General features: G+C 42.6%; 5 protein-coding genes across 5 annotated transcripts; 3 read left to right on the top strand and 2 right to left on the bottom strand.

The window, feature by feature from the left end:
• Positions 1–1,436: 1,436 nt before the first annotated feature.
• Bfra_001510 (putative alpha and gamma adaptin binding protein p34 protein) lies at positions 1,437–2,475 on the bottom strand (the record flags this gene model as incomplete). Its single annotated transcript, XM_037331939.1, has 3 exons — positions 1,437–1,516; positions 1,564–2,340; positions 2,397–2,475. The coding sequence occupies 3 exons, from the start codon at positions 2,473–2,475 to the stop codon at positions 1,437–1,439; spliced, it is 936 nt and encodes a 311-aa protein (XP_037196093.1).
• A 405-nt stretch (positions 2,476–2,880) lies between these two features.
• Bfra_001509 (putative small nuclear ribonucleoprotein sm d3 protein) lies at positions 2,881–3,518 on the bottom strand (the record flags this gene model as incomplete). The annotated part of the gene is made up of 4 exons (XM_037331938.1): positions 2,881–2,995; positions 3,089–3,218; positions 3,297–3,357; positions 3,471–3,518. 4 exons carry the CDS (start codon positions 3,516–3,518, stop codon positions 2,881–2,883), a joined length of 354 nt encoding a protein of 117 aa, XP_037196092.1.
• Positions 3,519–3,762: 244 nt separating this feature from the next.
• On the top strand, positions 3,763–4,644 carry Bfra_001508 (putative had superfamily phosphatase protein; the record flags this gene model as incomplete). Its single annotated transcript, XM_037331937.1, has 3 exons — positions 3,763–3,990; positions 4,171–4,509; positions 4,558–4,644. 3 exons carry the CDS (start codon positions 3,763–3,765, stop codon positions 4,642–4,644), a joined length of 654 nt encoding a protein of 217 aa, XP_037196091.1.
• Positions 4,645–11,244: 6,600 nt separating this feature from the next.
• Bfra_001507 (putative homeobox domain-containing protein) lies at positions 11,245–13,138 on the top strand (the record flags this gene model as incomplete). The annotated part of the gene is made up of 3 exons (XM_037331936.1): positions 11,245–11,528; positions 11,584–11,792; positions 11,847–13,138. The coding sequence occupies 3 exons, from the start codon at positions 11,245–11,247 to the stop codon at positions 13,136–13,138; spliced, it is 1,785 nt and encodes a 594-aa protein (XP_037196090.1).
• A 2,197-nt stretch (positions 13,139–15,335) lies between these two features.
• Bfra_001506ia (putative phospholipid-transporting atpase protein) lies at positions 15,336–20,569 on the top strand (the record flags this gene model as incomplete). The annotated part of the gene is made up of 3 exons (XM_037331935.1): positions 15,336–19,684; positions 19,823–20,042; positions 20,144–20,569. 3 exons carry the CDS (start codon positions 15,336–15,338, stop codon positions 20,567–20,569), a joined length of 4,995 nt encoding a protein of 1,664 aa, XP_037196089.1.
• Between the last annotated feature and the right edge of the window lie 750 nt (positions 20,570–21,319).

The following is a 21,319-nucleotide window of genomic DNA, read 5'->3' as shown; positions in this document are numbered from 1 at the left end:
TTGGAGTGAAATATTGTCGTAGATCGGAGACGAAATAGGTCTAAAAATCATATGAAGCCATGTTAGCAAGATATCATCGCTATTCCAAGGATGAATCATCATAAAAAGAAATGAAGGGGGTGAGTGAGTAGGTGGATGAAATTCCATACATTTTATACCATAAAGTTCGAGTTTAGGCAGTTCCAAAGATAATTCTGGTGTAAAACAATGTATACTGGCAGAAAATCAACCATACACGATTCTTGGATCGAATTCAACCACAGTAGTTCGATTCTTCGACGAAATGGCACGTTGGAGACGACAAAATGAATTATATTGGGTGACTTAGTATTGAAAGATGAAGTCAATAGATCCCAGGAAGCTTTCCGATGCTAATACACAATCAAAAGGCGTGGAGTAATTGTTAAGAACGTTGAAAGTAGGTTGTAATGAGAGAGTCAAAAGGATGATGGATTAAAGTGTGGGAGAGAAGGCAAGGTGCGATACTTAAAGGGAGTTAGGGGCCAGTCATGAAGTGGTATGTTATGTTGAAAGTGAATTAGACTCTTCATCAGTCATAACATATTGGATGATTTTTCATATTCTTTTTGGGTTTTGAGATATAAATTATGTTACTTAGTATTCACAAGCGAGAAAACAGAAGTGTAGCCTTGGGAGGTTTCTATCGAATCGCGGCGCAAGAATGACAGTTTCGAGGGGAAATCACAGATAATTCAATTCAAAATTTTAATAGCATCACACTTTGAAGATGTATTGCCGGCAGCTCGAAGGTCAATTAGAGTTGTCACTTGACTACTTGAAGCCCGAAGCAAGAATGAATTTTACCAAATGGAAGAGTACTGACTGAAAGTTTATCGCAGCATGAGAGCAGATGAAGCTTTCTCGCTGCTGGTAATGCACAGCAAGCAAAATGAAAAGCAGAAGCTCATCGACACGCCTCCCCGTACAAGTAGAAAGGATGAGACGGTGAGGCTGCAACTCCGTGGATAGGCATTCAAGAACAAGGCGATAACTTCAATGTTGCAGAATATGATTAGGATTGTAGATGTGCAACACACCGCTCGGGACCTAAGCAGATTTCTAGATCGGTAGAAAGTCAGAAAGTAAGCCACTTAGCTTGGGTTCATAATGGAGAGCTGGAACTACAACATTGGCGACATTGTACCTGGAACCAAAAAGGCACACTAGACTCTAGGCCACATAGCCACAGCCAATATAGGGCATTTCTACCTGGTCTAGCGATTTGTTAAGTGCAATCGACGCTACTTTATCACTTCATCTCTTGCCATACCGCGGAGAATAGAAACCCCATGTCGAGAATTGTATGCAGTGAGATTTAGGGATTTCGATGCGTTGCTCGAAGGCAGTCTCGCATGGGACTTAATATCCTTATTTAAATATTGTTGCTTCCTAGATCATGATGATCATGGGGCATATTATAAAGTTTTCATCAAATCATTAACGGCTTTCGCAGCAAACCTCTTCCTCTCAGCTTCTGGCAAATCCGCACCCATATCTGTTTACGTCAGTATGTAAATCTCCCAGTAAGTAGACCTCTCTTACCTTTGACTGCTTGCATTCTCAACATTAAAGCTTCGAGCTGCTCTACTCCATCCTCATTCTCGACTTCTTCTTCAGGGTTCGTCTTTTCGGAAGACTTGCCATAGATTGCTTGCTTCATACCGAACATTTCCATTTCCAACTCAGCGGCTTCGATTCCGAATCCGATGCTTTTATTATCATCGCCATCATCCTCGAAGTCTCCGAGGTCAATACCTTCCCCATCATCATCGCCGCCTTCCCATTCATTGGCTTCTAAAGCTTCCTTCAACCTTTCGAGACCCATAGGTTCTACAGGTGTCAATAATAAAACACTAAACTTCATTGGAATTGTTACTTTACCTGAGTATTCATTTCGACCTTTGCTTTCAAAATCAATAAATTCAAAGCCATGCTCTTGGCACAATTCTTCCCACTCGTCGAAGCTTTTCTCCAGGTATGGAGTCGTAGACTGTGGCATAGCCACGGCCAAACAAACGCCATCCCAAGTATACCCACAACCCTCCTTGACAACCTCGGCCACACTCTCCAAAAGAACCTTAAAAGCTTGTAACTCAGCTTCATCGACAGGCTTTCGGAAACACACAATAAAGGCACCAAGAACCGTCAGAACTTCTCGAGCTTCTGGTGCCAAAAATTCCTTACACCATATTTCTGGCTCATGTATCTCATCAAGCCATATTGGAACACTTGCGGTATAGTAATTAGTTTTGATAGACCAGTCATGGGTTACACCTGCGATGGAGTCCCCTGTGAGAGCAGGCGCAGAACCCGTGAGACCTGGAAAGGTAAGTCAATGTCTAAATCGTGTTTATAAGTATAAGTGGTGTTCAAACCTTTCAATAAGTCTACAAGACCAGAATCTGGTCTACTAACAGCTAGAATACGCCGTGGATGTGAAATTTCCATAGCCATGATTGATTGTATGTATTGATCAGTCTAGGTCGGGAACACCAGCGAAAACAGTATGTTTGATATCATGTCGGAAGTTTCTTTGCCCGATCCGAAATTTAAAGTAGCATTATATCATTGGCTTATTTTCTTTGACACCTGAACAAGTTCATTGGAATATACCTAAATAGGGAGAGATATAGCAATTATCTTTAGGATATTGGATACAAGCTCCTAATTGCTCTGCTCTAACTCAAATGCCAGTAAGGAAAAGCCCTCCCCATGTATGCTTGTGCGCTGGGCCATCCTCAATATTCGAGCCTTCGTAGCTCTCCTCTGCCCAGACTAGCTTTGCAATTTATCATAAGTTTTCCTCAAACGCCGACATTTGAAAAAATTATCCTTTCAACCACATATAATATGAGTCTCTCAACCTCTTGGTGCTCCTCGTCCACTTGCTCTCGCCCTGCTAACTGTAGCCCTTCCTCTTGCCAATCCGACACCTCTACCCCTAGTATTTCTGCTCCTGAACATAGGCGCGTTCCTACAACAACTTACATTAGCCTTGTCCACAATGATAAATACCGCTTCGGACATGTGTATACTCGCTCCGGAGCTTCATCTTGGCTTCACTGACCTTAACATATCTGGAACAATAAAGAATCTCACGTGGGAGCCTCTAATGTATACCTGGTCCAAATGACTGACACGACCATCGCGCGCTGTGACAGTAATATCCTTAAGTTGAACGTTCATGTTGTCTTCCGCTACGACAATCTCAAATTAGCATGTCCCTTTCTCCTCTTGCGATTTGCGAGCTTGAAAAACGTAATAGGTAATCGTACCTTCCAAAAGCTTTCCACGGTAGACCTGACCGGTCGTGATCTCGAGAGTTACGACATGACCCTAATAAACGATAACTGTCAGCAGAGAATATGGCAGATGTCAAATGAGAAGAGAAGTCCGCCGGGCCTTGGTACACTGGACCTTGGAGCCTGTAAGGAATGGAATGGACTAACTTGAGCCTCGTTCAAGAGCTTGATTGGTATTCCGATTGTGCTCGTCATGATTGCTAGAGATCGATTATATCGCAAGGAATTCAGTAGATAGAGATGAGGGTCTGGGATAAAGTCGTTGAAAGTCGGCGCGCGTGAATGACAATATCCGAGTGAAGCTTTGGATATCTCAGAATAATTTGACGCTAGTGATCTTGAAGCTTTCGGTAACTTCCGCTCACCATCTTCAAGCAATCCGCCTCAGAATTATTGATCCGATCCGAACATTGCAACCATTTCATATGAAATTACATCAATGGATATGAATACTCTTAACATATCAGCAACGGTGAATATATTTCGTCTTCTCGTAAGACCGAAATTGATTTTACCTCAAGCAACCGTTTCCACATTCAACCACCTGCCGATACCTCTCAATTCGGCTTTTGATAAACACAAGAATGCTGATATTAGAGCCGTAGTGTTGGACAAGGATAATTGCTTCGCATATCCTAAATCCAATGACATATACGAGCCTTACAATGTACGTTGAAGGGTATATTTTATGGTTTCTCAAACTCGTCGATCTACACTGAGCACGCTGGGTGGGGTGTTTGGTCTACCTGCATCTGCCTTTCTAATATTATCCTATCACTTCTGCATTCCTTTCTTTCCCAAATGAACTTGGATCATGACATCATCTTTCAATGTTAATTGGTTCTAGGAAACTTTCAAAAAACTTCGGGAAGCTTACCCAGGCAGGCGACTTCTGATTGTTTCTAATACAGCAGGTGCTGAATCTTTAGATCGTTCTGGCAAGCTTGCTGTCGAGGTTGAGAAGTCTACAGGCGTTACAGTCTTATCTCACGCTTCTAAGAAGCCCGGATGTGGTCCTGATATTATGGAATACTTTTCGAAGTATCCCGAGACCGGAGTCACCAGACCAGATCAGATAGCAGTTGTCGGGGATAGACTCACCACTGATGTTATGATGGCAAACCTCATGGGAAGTTATTCCGTATGGATCAAAGATGGAGTTGTACCAGTGGAGGAAACAAGTGTGGTAAGTATCATAGGTATCATTACGAATTTGATCTAATAGGTATCCTAGTTTGCAAGGTTAGAGCAGAAGTTCGCTGGATTTTTGATCCGACGCGGTTACGAGGCGCCAGAACCAGCAAGTCCATTCGAGAAGTAGACCTGCATCATTCATTACTCATCTGCAACGATGCATTGCTTTCTAATCAAAAGGAATCTTTACCTTACTCTGCCTTGACCTCCCCCTTCTCGCAAGTAAATGTGCAGAAGCTACCATTATAGTACACTAGTTGTGTTGATGGCACTCACACATGGGGGATCATGAGAAACAGTCAAGGGAGCAGCTGGTGGTTCAAGTTCATCAAGCAGAAGTGAGAAAAGGAGTAGTGATGCTCCTTTGACTAGAACTGCTAGTGGTAACCGGATACCTCCACAGCTTCGAAAGGCTTGATTTCTTGGACACATTGAATCAATTTGGCCAAGACTATATCAGACATGAATCATAAATTCAGCCTAAGCATACAGAGGCTTGTCAAGGTTGCCCAAATAATTTTCATTCTGGTGATGTGAAGAAAAAGGAGCCCGATTGGTATGAAATGGTGGGGAAGTCATTTGCCATCGTCTCAACAGACGGGACAAACACACCAGCAACTGTGAAACGTAGGCAGCTTGATTATGGTATATCTAAGAGAATGATACAAATTTCACTAAATCAACTTTAACCACCAAGTACAATACGAACCCAACATATTTCTCTTCTTTCACATCATTTTTTGTGCTCCACCCCTCATATCATACGCCTCTTGGTATTTTCCGCGCGATTGTCACTACATCGGCTTTTTTACAATATGTCCGAAGTTAAAACAGCTTTACAAAACATGAAGCGATATGTTTACTGAACAACCTATAGAAGATTGGTTGCGGTTGCTTGAGAACCCACATGCATCAATTAAAGTTTAGCTTTTACATCCCCATTATTACTGGAGAACTGGGAATCTGCGATCTCCCGTCATATGACTACATTACTTTCTAAAAACTTGTGACGAAGTTTGTAATTCTGCATACTGCAAGCCAATATTGACGCCGTTGTTAGATATCAGATAAGATTTCAAGTATGTACTTTGTTAGATCTTTCTCGTATACTAATCTTTCTTGATATTCTTAGCCTATCTGGGACATTGCATTCGTTTGAGAGGTTAAGTCTTTTCTCTTCGTCTTTTTTTCTCCCGAAAATCAAGCTAAATTAGAAATCTATAGTTTCTAAACGCTGAGAGCCATGCAGTTTGGCATACAATTGTATGGTTGCAAAGCCCAGATCATGTCACATTACCGCAACTGGCATAAAGATACGTCTATTAGAATACTGGCTAGCTGCTGTTCTTCCAACACTATTGTTTGTCATAAATGGCTACACTCGTGTGCGAGACCTTGAAAGAAGAACAGTTGTCCGACAATGACGTCTGAACAGAATACAAAGGTAGACGATGTTTCTGTTTAAGACTTTGTGCGGTACTTACGTGGCAATTCTACCGAGTCACTATGTTCCCAAACAGATGGAACACACTGAGCCTCGTTGTACATGTAATGGATGTTCCATAGTCACCGCTTGGCTAGAGAAATAGGCCCACAGTCTCTTCTTGGCCAGAAGATCTGAGAAACCTTATCTTTCTCGTTTCGACTTGGAGTTAACTCAAAACAACAAGTTCGTCTCGCTTTGTTCCCTATATTCGACTAATCGAAAGCGAGACAGGCCGCATTGAAAACATTATTGTGATAACGGTCGAGCCTCAACAAGTCCTTCTCGAAGTTTATGCGACACCGATTTGACAGTCGGGTGGAGGCAGTAGATCTTGTGGGGAGGGAACAATCTCATAATCTCCATTGGGAAGGCCAAGCATGGAACCGGGAGGGCCATGCAATGATTGTCGTCTGAACTTGGCAGATAGAATAGGGAATCCCAGCTTATGTTCTGCTAGTGGTGTTATGCATCAAAGAGGAACAAAAGAATATGACATAATATATTTGAGTAGTTGTGTGGTTATTTTTGGCGCAGTAGTAAGCTGATTAGCAGATAGTGTTGTGGATCTACAGATACTACCTACCACAAAGAATACCCAGGTAGATCTCGCGATTTTTCGGGCTGAAAATGCTTGAAAACGAAGGGACAATTGAGGAATTCAGGGCCGGCACAGCGGTGCCTCTTTCCAAATCATTTTTTGACTGTAAAAATCCCGGTGAGAGTGGCGTAGGTAGAAAAAGCCACCACCATGTCTTGCATAGGATATAGCCGTGCGCACCAGGGATGTTCACGGCGAGATAAATGGCCGCGATGGCCTCATAATTGTAAGGGTCTCGTGAAATATTATGGGGTCGGTTTACTCGACTTCTTCGGTTCTTCTCCGTTCAACTCGCAACAATGTCTTGTCCCCATCTCCTGTCAAAACTCAAAAGTATCACGATTGAGTTGTGCTTACGCGCAACACTGACAAAAGATCAACATCTGCTCTCGAGAGAAAATCGGAGAAACTTCTTAATAGAGCGGAACACGTGAGCCGCTCATCCCATGCTTCTGCATTATGCTTATGCTTATGCTCTGCGGTTTGACGTTTTAGGCCAATTTTCCGCACGAAAAATAGGCTAATGCCCTCCTACCCCTTTATGCATCCTTTTGGTGGGGGGAAGATAGCATCTTTATCCATCTCTGGTTAGCGTCGCACAGGTTCTGTCTTCAGAAACTTTCGGATGGAGCAATACGGATTCTTACGATCGTAAAACGGGCTTCCTTTACCTGACTGGCTTCAATCCTTTTGTTTCAGTGCGTGGAAGAGAAGAGTGATTTTTGTTGCTGATGATATTCTAATTGATTCTAGGTTTTACTGAACGAGCTATGCGCAGGCGAAGAAAGAGGCCAAAATTGATCACAAATGGATTTACAAGAATTGTAAGTATTGAACAATGATTTAGATATTGTTCAGTCATCATAGTATTTAAACTTTTAATTCTCTGAACGGAAGTGTAGCAATTGAATTGTTGAAGGGTTTCGCCAGTGGTCAATTCTGGTCTGTTTTTTCTCCTACGATTAGACGGGGTTGCCGATTTATACAGTAGCTATATATTATCTCATCGTCAAGGGCAGCGATTGATAATGTCGTATCGATCTTACTTACAAAAAACCATTTTTTTGATCGATATGTACCAAAATGCAAAGATACGAGAGAGCGATCGAGTAGCTTCGCAGATTGTAGACAAGACAAGACAAGGCTACCCCAATTTATTGCTTTGGGGGTTTGAATTTTTATGGATTGATTCGTCGGTTTATACAATCACTATTGCCACCCCCTTAAAGCTGGCAGCGTTCCTGACTAGAACTTCCACAATGACTATCAACTAACCTCTATTGAGTATCGTGCATAATCATACAAAAGATGAACCACACGTTAGTCCCGCACAATCGCCGAGCCAGTCGATGCAGGTACAAAAGTTGTTGCATGCTTCGAAGTTCACCCTTTTTGTTTGCCGGTAATGCGGTACGAAGCATACGCTACTTCCATCTAGGTACGGCTCGCAACTAAAACAACAAACTATTCTCCCTCTGGCTTAGATATGTCACCAGTCAAACGAATCATTCGAGCTAATGGTGTTTAGATCAAGGTTTTAATATTTATGTTGATGCCAAATTGCCAATGCCATCATGTTTTTTTCCCTCCGTCCCATCTTTTTTTATACATTTCGGCATTCGCGCTTGTTATTGGTCTCATCGAGCGGTAAATCGTGGCTGAATGGGTAGGTAAGGTTTTTCAGGGAATCAGGGGTGATATTTATTTTGACGATGGATGGAACTCTGAATGGTTTCAATTGTTTGCGAGGGGGGGAAAGAAGCAAAGTCTTGGATTTCGAATACAAATAATTCTCTTCTTCCTAACTTCATCGTCATAGTCAGTCGATACAGTGTGTAGAAAAGCATGTAACTTGGTAACTTTTGTGTATGCACTCGCAACATTGTCACATCACATCATGTACAAATACAAAGTACTGCGTTATACTGTACACTTTGCATGACTCGGTCGGTTGATTGCATGTGTTGTTATAGTTACAAGTGATCGAGTAACGTGCAGCAAAAGATGTGCATGGTGATTGGTACGGAAAAGATGCATATGGACTCGGATGAAGAGGGTCGGTACCAGAAAGTCAGAAGATGGATCCTCTTCGATAAATAAAAGGTAAGAGCATTGTGCGACTCGACCCCCAAGTTGGCACTCCACTGGCAATGATATATCAATTCGCCCACATCCGGTGTCTTTTTCCAGGGCATTCACCGTCTATCCAACGACAATCATACCGTAAGTATGTACAAAGGCCGAGGAAAGATGATTCCAGACAAGAACATGCAGCGGTTGGATTCGCTGCCAGCCACCAACGAGGATTGATACTGGCCCTGAAAAGTCCGGAATCTGCAACAACGCAATTCAGGGGTATGGTATACCCATGTTTGAGGAGGAAGCGGAACAAGACCAGGATGACGAGAGCCACTACACGACGATTGGTGTATGGATTGGTAGTAGTGCACCACTCTACGGAGGACTTAGGTAGTGCATCAATGGCAGCAGCGGAGCTTTGAATTATTATTCTTGCCATACAAAATGCAAGAATAACTTACATAGGACATAAAATGTTGCATACGTGCGTACTTCTACATAAAAGTACATATGACGCTAATCAATTTACATGGATCTTCTTTACCCCCTTTTTGGATCTTTTTCCAATCCAGGTCGTGCTCGCATGGGTGTAGGTTTTGGTGTAGGTGACTAAACCGCTGGGCCACGCACAGGCATCTTGGGGGATGTGTGATTTTCTAAAGGAATACAAGAATCAAGGGATCGAGTTTATCAAATCCTGGATGGAGGGAAAGAGAAAGATTCGCCTCGTTTAGTCCCGGTACACCGTCCTGTTTTGGTGCCCGTCTGATGCTTGAGATCGTGCACAAAAATGTCAAACTGCCATTCGTAATGGGCGTCGGTATTCCATTACTCGATATAGTAAACAATAGTCCAACAGTTTGTCAGATAGATTATACTAATTCATCAGTTCATGTATGTATATGGATCGCGAGAAAGTAATTGGGTAGGTGGAAAGATGGTATTGGATAGCAGAAGGAGAAAGTAGGTACCTAACCCTAATCAATTGAGACTACTGCATTACTATTTTGGAGAGAACCACCCCCCTCATCCCCACTCACCCACTGTGCCAATGGACTACATGAAGGTACCTACATGCGTTGGATGTATGAACTGGCAAATGCAATCAATGGTATGCGTTGTTGAGCCGATGTGCTTTTCAGGGAGGAATACTCGGGCACCTAGTCTTAGTTGGATGGAGAGGTCTAGAATAGAAGAGAATGACGATATGGAGAGTAAACAGGAGCGCGTGATTATGCTCTTTTCCAATCATTCACTCTCTCCAATTCCTCACTCACCCCCCCTCTGTCGCTTTCTCTCATCCTGTACGTACAACATTGTCAGTATTGTGCCTAGGTTACTAGAATTTCTAGAGTGCGAGTGAATAGAATACCTAGATTATCCGAAGGAGATAGTTGTCTATCTACAAACCACCAATTGTCGGTTAGAGTCTTTCTTGTTTACGATTACTATACGTGCTGCTGGTGCTTATCTTTGTCTTGTTCTGTCTAGATGCTTATAAGTTCTCAACTTCTTGCTTGCTTGCCTGCTTGCCTGCTTGCTTGCGAGCCTGCTTGTAAGTTATGGACTTCGGCTTGCTTCAAAAGCTCACTTATGGGTTTGTGGATTGGTGGATGGATGGTTTCAAGGATTAGCTCTATTTTAGTGTATTTTGACTGGTCAGACTCAAGTCGAGCCAGTAATAATTGAATAAATTTGCCCAGTGGGTGACGGTTGACCAAATGACTTTTAATACACCACGCTACCACATAACCACACTACCACATAACCACACTACCACACTACCACACTACTACATTATCACGCTAAAATTTATTATTCACTATACCCACACCTCCGATCCGCTCGCCTTTTTCCCCTTCCCATTCCCTCTTTTTTGTCTTATTCCCTTTTACTATCGTGGAATCTTCCCTTCTCTTAAAACAACTTCATCATCGTCTCTTCTATCAAAACTCTTTCACCCCCCTTGTGATTTTCTCCCCTTTCCCTCTTGTCTTTCTTTTAATCGGATTCTTCGGGTCCATTACACTCCTTCGGATTCTCAGTTATCAAATTCACATTTACATTCTACCTCTTCACAATTCTTCTGCAGAGAAAAGAATAAAGTCGTTATTGACTTGAACACTCCTTCGATTCGAACTTCACACTTCCAGTCTTTACATTCAACCACAAAGTAAAAAGAAGAGTCATCTTGACCCTTCCAACACTCTTTCTTCATAAATCTACGACGCTTCATTTACGAATCTCTTGAGAATCTATTCAAATCTATACAATACATTACAATATTTCCTGCAAGATTCAGCGAAGCATTTGTTCTGAAATCCATCCATCTTATCAAAGTTTGGATTTACTCAAAAGACCCTTTTATTTATTCTCACTTAGGTTTCGACCCAGAAAAACAACCTGTGCATACAAGGCATATAGCATCTCGACGATCACAGAGACTCGTGCAACCAAAGACAACCGCTTGTCATATACTACATACATACACAAACATTGGAGGAAGATTGAACTGTTAGGAACATACGAAAGTAATTGACTCCGGTCCTAACAACTTAAGAAAGATGTCGGACATGTCGCAAGAAGACGCTCTCAAGATGCTCTCAACACCCTCTCCTACCGCGTCGAACTCGGCTGGAAGTAGTTCGGCTTCCCGCAGACCTCCGCGCAAGAGCACATTAACACAACAACAAAAGAACCAGAAGAGACAGAGAGCTACACAAGATCAATTGGTTACTTTGGAAATGGAATTTAATAAAAACCCAACACCTACAGCCACAGTTAGAGAGAGAATCGCGGAGGATATCACCATGACTGAACGTTCTGTTCAAATCTGGTTCCAAAACAGGTCAGTTATTTCCATCCACTAAATAAGCATCGCATAGTCTAATTGCCTTTCGCAGACGTGCAAAGATCAAGCTCATGGCAAAGAAGAGTATCGAGACTGGTGAGACTTGTGAAATTCCAGAAACTATGCGCCAATACCTTGCGATTCAGGAGATGGAATCAGGAAAGTCATTGGGTGGTAACTTCTTGGGCCGAGGTGGACTTATGCCTTATGGTAGTGGCAACATGCTTATGGGTGGTGATCACGGCCCTCAAGGAAAAGTTGGTAAGTAGAACTACAGATCTCTTTATACTGGGATCTTATGCTGACATTGAACAGTGATTCATCATCTTTCGTGTAGATCACTGAGTATTGGATCCTGGAGACGAATTGGCCAGAATGCCATGGACCTCATCATCTTCTACTCGCCGGATAAGTCAACAATGACTTACTACATCAATAACGACCAAGCTGGTTACAAAATTGAGTATCCATTTTCGTCAATCAAAAATATCTACCTGGAAAATGGAGATAATGAGTCGCGACCCGGTGGATTAGTTGTTGAACTTATTCGTGCGCCAAACTTTTTCATGGACTCCTCTGGATCGGGTGGATTTTACCAATGTGGTGATTTTACAGAAGACCAGCAAGCATCTCAAGTCATGGTTCATCATTTAGGTGGTCACCCTAAGGTTCTCAGTGGTCAATTGGCCAAGCTTGTTTCCCTTGAGTCTTTCATCACACGCGATAATCCATTCACACACCAACAACCATTATCTATCTCAGCACCTGCATCTCCAACTGGTCTCCGTCCGTCTTCTCAGCCAAATTTCAATGCGCAAGCACATGTTGGCATGTTCCAAGAATCTCAATGGGGTATTGGTGTTCATCCAAGTGCACGTGGACCTGGTCACAGAAGACAGAGAAGTAGATCCGTTCCAATGGCCGTCGATTTCTCCATGTTCAACAACCCAATGCCATCATTCCTCATTCAGCACCCTGGTGAAAACCAACATCAACATCAACACCAACATGGAAACCCCAATATCTTTGCTCCTATTCCTCAACAACCAAACAACCTTGGACCTCTTGGACCCAATCTACGGATTGATACCTCATCGGGTTATGGAATGGATTTCAGACAGTATCCCATGTCAGCAGCAACAACAACTTCCCCATCGGATTATGCCAGCCCTGGCTTCTTCCCTCACCATAATGACAATGGACCTATGACAGGACCAATGCCAACATCGTCTTCAATGCCAGATTCGAACTTTACGCCATACTCGATGCCTTACCTGTCGCCTGATCCTTCTTCGCTTGTTCCTCCATCCGTCTCTCCTTTGTCCTTTATGAGTCACGGAGACCCAGCAATTGTTGATCAATCTCCACCAATGTCAATGATGCACCGAAGTGCTTCTGCCGATGTTTACAGTATGCATAATGATTCGGCCATCTCCGATGATGGTACCGGACTTAATGAGATGTATCAGAAGCACACCCTTAATATTCCTATGCATCCTCATTCTCCAGCTTTTGGTGAACAATCTGCGGCGGATATGGACATGAGTAATCTTGTTCAATTCCCTGTTGATCATGATGGTCTTTCGCCTGAGCATATGCCTCAGTAGATTAGATCAACCTTTTGAACTTTGGAACTGGTCGAGAGCCTGAAAGGGCTAGTTTGGACCTTTGTTGGAAATGAGATTGAAATTACAGATGTTGAGATGATCAATGTCTGCATTTCAGAAAGTGTTTTTGCTTAGAGATTGTTTGGGGCGATTTTCGGGGGTGGCGTTGGGTTGATTTTCATTTTGCACGGAAAGGGGAGGTGTCAACGGCCGTCTCAACTTTTGGGTATTTCATGTCGATTCTTCTCTCGACTCTGCACTTGCTATTTTGGGCATTGTAGCATAGTCTTGATTTCATATTCCCAAATTTCCTTCTGTCTTTTTACGCCACGACTTGCATGACGACTTTACCCAATTCTATCATGCCTGTCTGGTACAGCGATCGTTTTCTCATTGATATCTTCGCTCTTGCGCATTCTCTCTTGAACTTGATGTCTGTTAATCAGCTTCATCTTTACTGTTTTTACTTAACTCTCTTGTGGAGATTTTGTGTGGTAGTTGGATTGAAGATATAAATGGATGGGTGGAAAGCTTTAGGGGGAAAGCGTGCGATATTTGAATCTGGAAACAATAACATGGTGGGGGGGGTTACAAATTTTGCTTTTGGTACTTTTATTTGATTTTGCTGGCTGGCGCACATGTGCGTAAAGCAATGGATTGATGAATCATGGTGGGCTTAATAGTGGAAAATCTATTTTGTAAAATCGTTTTCTTCGTTTTTTTTTAATCTTGTTCTTTTTTTTGAGCTTGAGTAGTAAAGTTAAAAAAATGTGCATATAATTAATATTTATGATGTGTGTGTTTGTGTGTGGGTTTTTCCCTAGATGCTTTGTGATGGATGTGTGAGATTTGTGTGATGTGATATGTCTGAGAGTGTATTTTGTTAGTTTGGATATTAGGTTTTGATCTTTATATCGACTATTGACTGTTCTAGACCATGTATTACCTAGTTAGGGATTTCGGAGGTAGTGTTTGTCCAGCTTGGGGGTTTGGTAACTTGTGGTGTTGGGATGTTGGGGTTGGGGCTGGGGTGTATAGGTGTATAGGTGTATAGATGTATGCTGGATCTGGATCTGGGGGGTTCGGGGATATTGGGGATATTGAAGTATGAGTGGAGGAGTAGAGGAGTACATGGGTGGTAAGAATTGATGGATGAGTTTTGGGATGGATGGGATGGATGATTTGGACAAAGATGTATGGGTATTAGGCATATAGACAGAAAGGTAGATGTGTAGCTAAGCGAATAAACAAATCGTTCAGATAGGTATGTTACATGTATGTATCAAAGTGTTAGTCGAGGGTTAGTGCGTTAGAGTGTGAATTGGATAGATATGATCTGTGATGTTGAAGAAGGGATGAATGATACTTCTTTGAAAATCGTGGATTGTAGGGTGGCTTGATACGGAATAGATGTTTTAACAGATGAGATTTACATCCAATATGATAACAATTCATGTTATACGATGTATATGCGTGCATATACCTAGTGTGTACTCGTAAAACATTTCTTTTAGCTGACTACATAGCTGAGCCTCTTTTCTATTATCGTAGATTCTGCAGGGGAAGTGGCACGTACATACTACATAAATACGTACCGACCAGTAAGATGGCACCAAAAGATCTGCGGAGTAACAATCAGCAATGACGAAACGAAACGAAACAGGCTCAAGGGCTAGATTTGGTTGGAGAATTGACCAACTTCAAGTTTTTTTGACTGCCTACCAGATATCTATTTACAATTCACATTACCTAAAGGACACCAGACATTGGGATTGGAAATATCAACCAATGTAGGTACCAGTGTATAGGTACTCACTCGTTCGAATAGTTGTACCTCTACAGCATTTTTTTCTCTTCTTTTCTATTAATCAATAATTGTTATTGCTATTTGTGTTTTGTGTTTTGTTTATTCAATCTTGAGCTTGGGCTTTCCTCCATAAGGTTTCGCAAAGCTACCTACATACCTAGGCTAGATACTTCGCAGATACAGATTACTTCGCGCAAGCTCCACAAAGTTATTCTTGATTGCAGTTGTGGTTACACTTGATTTATACCTTTATTCTTGGTAGCTTTAGGGCACGTGTTATTGTCTGGTGGCTGGAGAGGTGGTGCATAAATAGAATCGAATTGAAAAGGGAACGAAGGCAGTTCTCGTGACATATTGAAATTAATCAGGCACAACAGATGAATCAGAACCATGACCGGTGATATTGGAGCAAGAAGTACGAGTTCATCGTCTTGCGATGAAATAATCTCATCAGACAATTCGAATTCCCCGCCTGCGACAATGGACCCCGCACCTCTCGCCGCAAATAAAGAGAATCATCGAGTGCGCTTTTCGGTGGATGTAGAACGAGAACGCGAACGAGGAAGCTTTGTCGAATCTTCTAGCCAGAGACCTGCCACTCCGAATTTAAGTATCGATACCAGGGTAGCGGGGACTGAAACAGCTGCAGATGGCAGATCAACAACATCGGGACAAGGGAGGAGGATTTTAGGGTTATCACCGATTTCGCCGAGGACGAGGGATAGAGGATATTCATTGAGGCGGACTTTGTTTGCGCGGGGATTGAACAATTCGGAGCCCGAGCCGGAGAATATCGAACTTGCGGAAGCAGAACCTTCACATAATGGTGGGAAGAAGATACAAACTTCGGTGGCGGTATGTCCGGTACATGATGAGATTGAAGAGACACCAAGCGAGAGCACTCAACCTACGAGCTCAAGTAGAAATTCGAGATATAAGGACAAGAAGGCTTTTGGGGCGAGCGATTTACCAAACTACGATCGCTTTGTGCGCAAGGTTAAGGGAGACGATTCGATTATCCGGAAAGCGAAGAAGAAATCGCAATGGTTTTGGAGAGAGAAGATATTGAAGGATATTCTTAGACAAAGGGAAATACCTCCTTCGAAAGATGGACGACATATTGAGTTAGATGCTACTCGTCCGCGAGGGACCCCGCTAATCGACGAGAGGACTGGAGTTGCATATATCGGTAATACTATTCGCTCTAGTCGATACACAATATGGAATTTTGTACCCCGACAGCTTTTCTTCCAGTTTTCAAAACTGGCAAATGCGTACTTTTTACTTGTTTCTATTCTTCAAATGGTTCCTGGACTTTCACCAACGGGAAGCTATACCACAATTGCTCCACTTTTAGTTTTCGTGATGATCAGTATGGCCAAGGAGGGATATGATGACGTTCGTCGCTACAAGTTGGATCAAGTTGAGAATAACAATCAAACATTGGTTTTAAACGAATGTACCCCTCTAGATATCAATGAGAAATCTCATATCGGATCTAAAGGTCCGCGATCAAAGAGGGTCAAGAAGGGCTTGGGTATTGATTCTCCCGAAACGGTGCACGAGATCGACATTGAAGCGACTGCTTCTGGACCAAGACATTGGGCAACGTTGAAATGGAAAAATCTCAAAGTCGGGGATATTATAAAACTCGAACGGGACGAAGCGGTACCTGCAGATATTCTCCTTTTACATGCAGATGGACCTAATAATATCGCTTTTATCGAAACCATGGCATTGGATGGTGAGACAAACTTAAAGACGAAATCACCTCCGGTTCCTTTGGTGAAGAAATGCTCAACTGTGGAGAAGTTAGTTGATTGTCGAGCTCACGTTGTGATTGAAGATCCTAATCTGGATTTGTATAATTTTGATGGAAGAGTTACTATTGATGGCGAGACCTTACCACTCACAACTAATGAGATTGTTTTCCGAGGAAGTATTCTGAGGAACACACCTAATGCCATTGGTATGATACTCAACACGGGTGAAGAGTGCAAAATCAGAATGAACGCCAATAAAAATCCTCGAACGAAAGCACCCGAGATGCAAAAGATTGCAAATAACATTGTCATTATTCTTGTTATATTTGTCATTATCCTTGCTTTGTTTTGTACCATCGCATATCAAGTATGGTCCCAGAATGTCGAGAATAATTCTTGGTATTTGACAGGAGCTCATTTCAAATTCAGCTACTCGATTGTTGCATTTATTATCCTCTTCAATACATTGATTCCACTCTCGCTATATGTTAGTTTGGAGATCATCAAGGTTGGACAATTACTTCTCATGCATGATGTTGAGATGTATGATCCTGTATCGAATACCCCAATGGTTTCAAATACGTCTACGATTCTCGAAAATTTGGGTCAGATTAGTTATGTGTTTTCCGATAAGACGGGTACATTGACCGATAATATCATGCGTTTTCGGAAACTCAGTGTTGCTGGATATGCTTGGCTTCATGATTTTGATTTGGTTCGAGAAGCAGCTGAACTGGAGTTGGATGCGACCAAGGGAGATAAAGTGAAGTCAAAAAGTAAGGGCAAAGAAGTCTCTAAACACTTTTCGAAGAAACGAACACGTCAGTCTCATGTAGAGGATGATAGATTGAACAGCTCAACCACCGATATTCCTAGAAGATCAGGATCTGTCTGGAGATCATCAGCACAACCGAATCGCATTCAACCTGAATTTCGAACCGAGGAAATGATTCGATATATGCAAAGTAGACCTCATGGTATTTTTACTAAGAAGGCTAAATTCTTCCTTTTGTCCATTGCACTCTGTCATACGTGTCTTCCTGAAGTTCGAGAAAATGGGCATATTGAATTTCAAGCTGCATCTCCAGATGAATTGGCTTTGGTACAAGCAGCTCAAGAACTGGGATATCTGGTTATAGATAGACCTGCTCGTTCTATTACGTTGACCATACCGAGTGAATCCGAGGATATTACGGAAACTTATGAAGTTCTTGATGTGATTGAGTTTTCGAGTAAGCGAAAGCGAATGTCGATCATTGTCCGTTTTCCTAATGGAAGGATTTGTATCTTTTGTAAAGGTGCAGATTCTTCAATCCTTCCACGTTTGAAGCTCGCACCATTAGCTATGCAGAAAGCTTCAGAGGTTCAGAGAAGATCAAGTGTGAGGAAGAGCTTAGAAGCCGAGGAAGCACTACGAAGAATGAGTGAAAGTAGTCCTAGGACGAGTTATAGTCGACCTAGTATAAATCTTCCACGATCAAGTCTGAGTCGAAGTCGGAAAAGTATTGGGGGTGGAAGACCAAGCATGGCCAGTACTCGATTACAACCTATACGAGATGAGCTTGATTCTTGGTTGAGAGAAAGAGAAAGTGATGTTGAATTGCCGGATTTGGATGGATCGGCTGATGCTTACAGAACTCCGAGAACTTCAATGGCCATGGGTCGATCTTCTTTCGCTTCTTCGGATGTTAGAACTTCTATGCAAACTGAACATTTTGATGAGTTTGTTGATGAAGCATTGGTTTTGGATGATGCTGCTGTCTTTGAACGTTGTTTTCAACACATTGATGATTTCGCTGGTGAGGGCCTTCGAACTTTGTTATTTGGTTATAGATTCTTGGAAGAACAAGAGTACACTGGATGGAAGAAGATATACTTGGATGCCACAACGAGTCTAGTAGATCGTCAAAACATGATTGAGAATGCAGGAGAGATGATAGAACAAGATTTTGATCTTGCGGGAGCCACGGCCATTGAAGATAAACTTCAAAAAGGTGTTCCGGAAACGGTGGATAAATTGAGGAGAGCGAATATTAAGATTTGGATGCTTACGGGTGACAAGCGAGAGACGGCTATTAATATCGCCCACTCGGCGAGGATTGCTAAACATTATTCGGAAGTCGTTATTCTGGATCGAACTACTGGTGAAGTTGAGCAACGAATGGCTACTACATTGATTGATATCAATAATGGAAATGTCGCTCACTCGGTTATCGTCGTGGACGGACAAACGCTTTCGGATATTGATGCGAACCAAACCCTTTCCCTGTTATTCTTCGATCTCGTCGTCCAAGCCGATTCAGTTATTTGCTGTCGAGCGAGCCCCAGTCAAAAAGCATCGCTGGTAAAGAAAATCCGAACCAAAGTCCATAAATCCATCACGCTAGCCATTGGCGATGGCGCAAATGATATCGCCATGATTCAAGAAGCTCACGTGGGAATCGGCATCAGTGGCAAGGAAGGTCTTCAAGCAGCTCGTATATCCGATTACTCGATTGCTCAATTCCGTTTCCTGCAACGTCTCTTGTTCGTTCATGGGCATTGGAATTATGTGCGCACGGGAAAATACATCCTGGCCACTTTTTGGAAAGAATTCCTGTTCTACATGATTCAAGCTATCTATCAAAAGTGGAATGGATACTCCGGAACTTCACTCTTCGAATCTGCTTCTCTGACTGTCTTCAATACGCTCTTCACATCGCTATGTGTTATCTTCCTCGGTGTATTCGATCAAGATCTTTCGGCTACAACGCTTCTTGCCGTTCCGGAACTCTACACGTATGGACAACGTAATGAAGCATTTAATTTGAAGAAATATTTTGGTTGGACCTTCATGGCGGCGAGCGAAATGATCATCACCTTCTTTCTCGCGTATGGACTTTTTGGAGAATCAAGGTTCACGGATGATAATACTTTGTATTCGTTGGGAGATTTGTGTTTTACGGCGGCGGTGATTATTATCGTAACGAAACTTCTGTGAGTACTTGAATGTCTTTTTTCTTCCTTTTCCATCTTCACCTCCATTTACATTTCCGGTTTCGTTTCCATTTTCATTTCATCTCCGTACCTCTTCCCACCCACCCACAACCCCATACTAACATTCCTACCCCACAGTATCCTAGAAATGCACAGCAAAACCTACATCACAGCCATCGGTCTCATCCTCAGCATAGGCGGCTGGTTCCTCTGGAATCTCCTCCTTTCCGCTCTCTATTCCCCCAAATCACTCACCTACAATGTCCGCGATGGGTTCATCAATCATTTTGGTCGCAATCCGCTGTGGTGGTGTACGCTGATTGTTATCTTGGCGGCGGTGACGGTGTTGGAGGTGGGAGTGAGTAGCGTGAGGAAGACTTTTTGGGGGAGTGATATTGAAGCGTGGCAGGAGTTGGAGAAGGATCCGGGGGTGTGGAGGAGGTTGGAGGGGGCGGTTAGGGGGAGGATGGAGGTGTGGATGTTGAGATGGGTGGGGATGGGAAGAGGAGTCAAGAAGAGCTGGAGGAGGGGGAAAGAGAAATTGCGGAATTACTCGAGAGGCCTAGGATTATGCATTCTGAAGGGCGAGCCGGGGAGCAAGAGAAAGAAAGAGAGAGGCCTATGAGTAGTGGTACAGGGGTAGCGAGAACATCTACACATTTAAGAATGAGGAAGGGGAGTACAGCTGATGCCGGTGTTGGCGTTGGTTTTGCTGCGGGTGCAGGTGCAAGTGTGGACAATTACGATGATGAGATCGGACATGGACATGGATACGGAAATGTCACAATGAGTCCTATAAGTCCCACTGATATGACGGGAGGAAAGGGCATCAAAGGAAGTAAAAGGAGAGTTTTCAGTTTTAGTTATCCGGGGATGAAGGCATGAGGGCACGAAGGCATGAAGAGATGAAGGCATGAGAGGACAAACGAGAAATGTACATACGATTACGAAAAAAGCCAAGATGAGATGAGACGAGATGAACGTCCGATATGGATCTTTGGTTTTTGGGTTTTGGGTCTTGGGTTTTGGGATGGGCGGGTGGATTTTTGATGTTGAACTTTCCGCTTCTGGTTCTGATTCTGGTTAGGCATTAGCATTTGCATTAGCACTAGCATTAGCACAAGCAATAGGCTTCGGTTTCGATTTGTACTTGTACTTGTACTTGTACTTGTATTGGATATCAATTGAGAGATTATTTATTCCTGCTGCTACTTGCTACTAGTTATTGAAGTTTTGGGTATAGAATGAGAGGAAGAGAGGGAAAGGGAGGCAAGGGGTGGGAAAGGAAGAAAAACGATGAATGAAAGAGAGCAGTAGAGAGAGGAGAGAAATAAAGGGAAACTTCCCAAATCAAATACACCTTTGATTCTCAAGATGATAAAAAATCAGTATCAATAGATAGACACTGTTGAGTTTATTGTATACATTTTATGTGTAAGTGCTAACGATATCTTGTTATAAGGAGTGCTAAAAATAATATCTCGGCCAACATAGCTCTAGCTTATTTCCTTTTACCCTCAATTTGTCCAGCAATATAGCGATAGGTAGTTCCATTTATATACCTCTCCCAAATATACACAGCTATTGACTCCCTCACATAATCCATCAGAATATCCTCAATCTATCTGTCCATCC

Source organism: Botrytis fragariae (genome assembly GCF_013461495.1).
Source record: "Botrytis fragariae strain BVB16 chromosome Unknown tig00000006, whole genome shotgun sequence".
Lineage (NCBI taxonomy): Eukaryota > Fungi > Ascomycota > Leotiomycetes > Helotiales > Sclerotiniaceae > Botrytis > Botrytis fragariae.
This window is presented reverse-complemented; position numbering and strand designations above follow the sequence as displayed.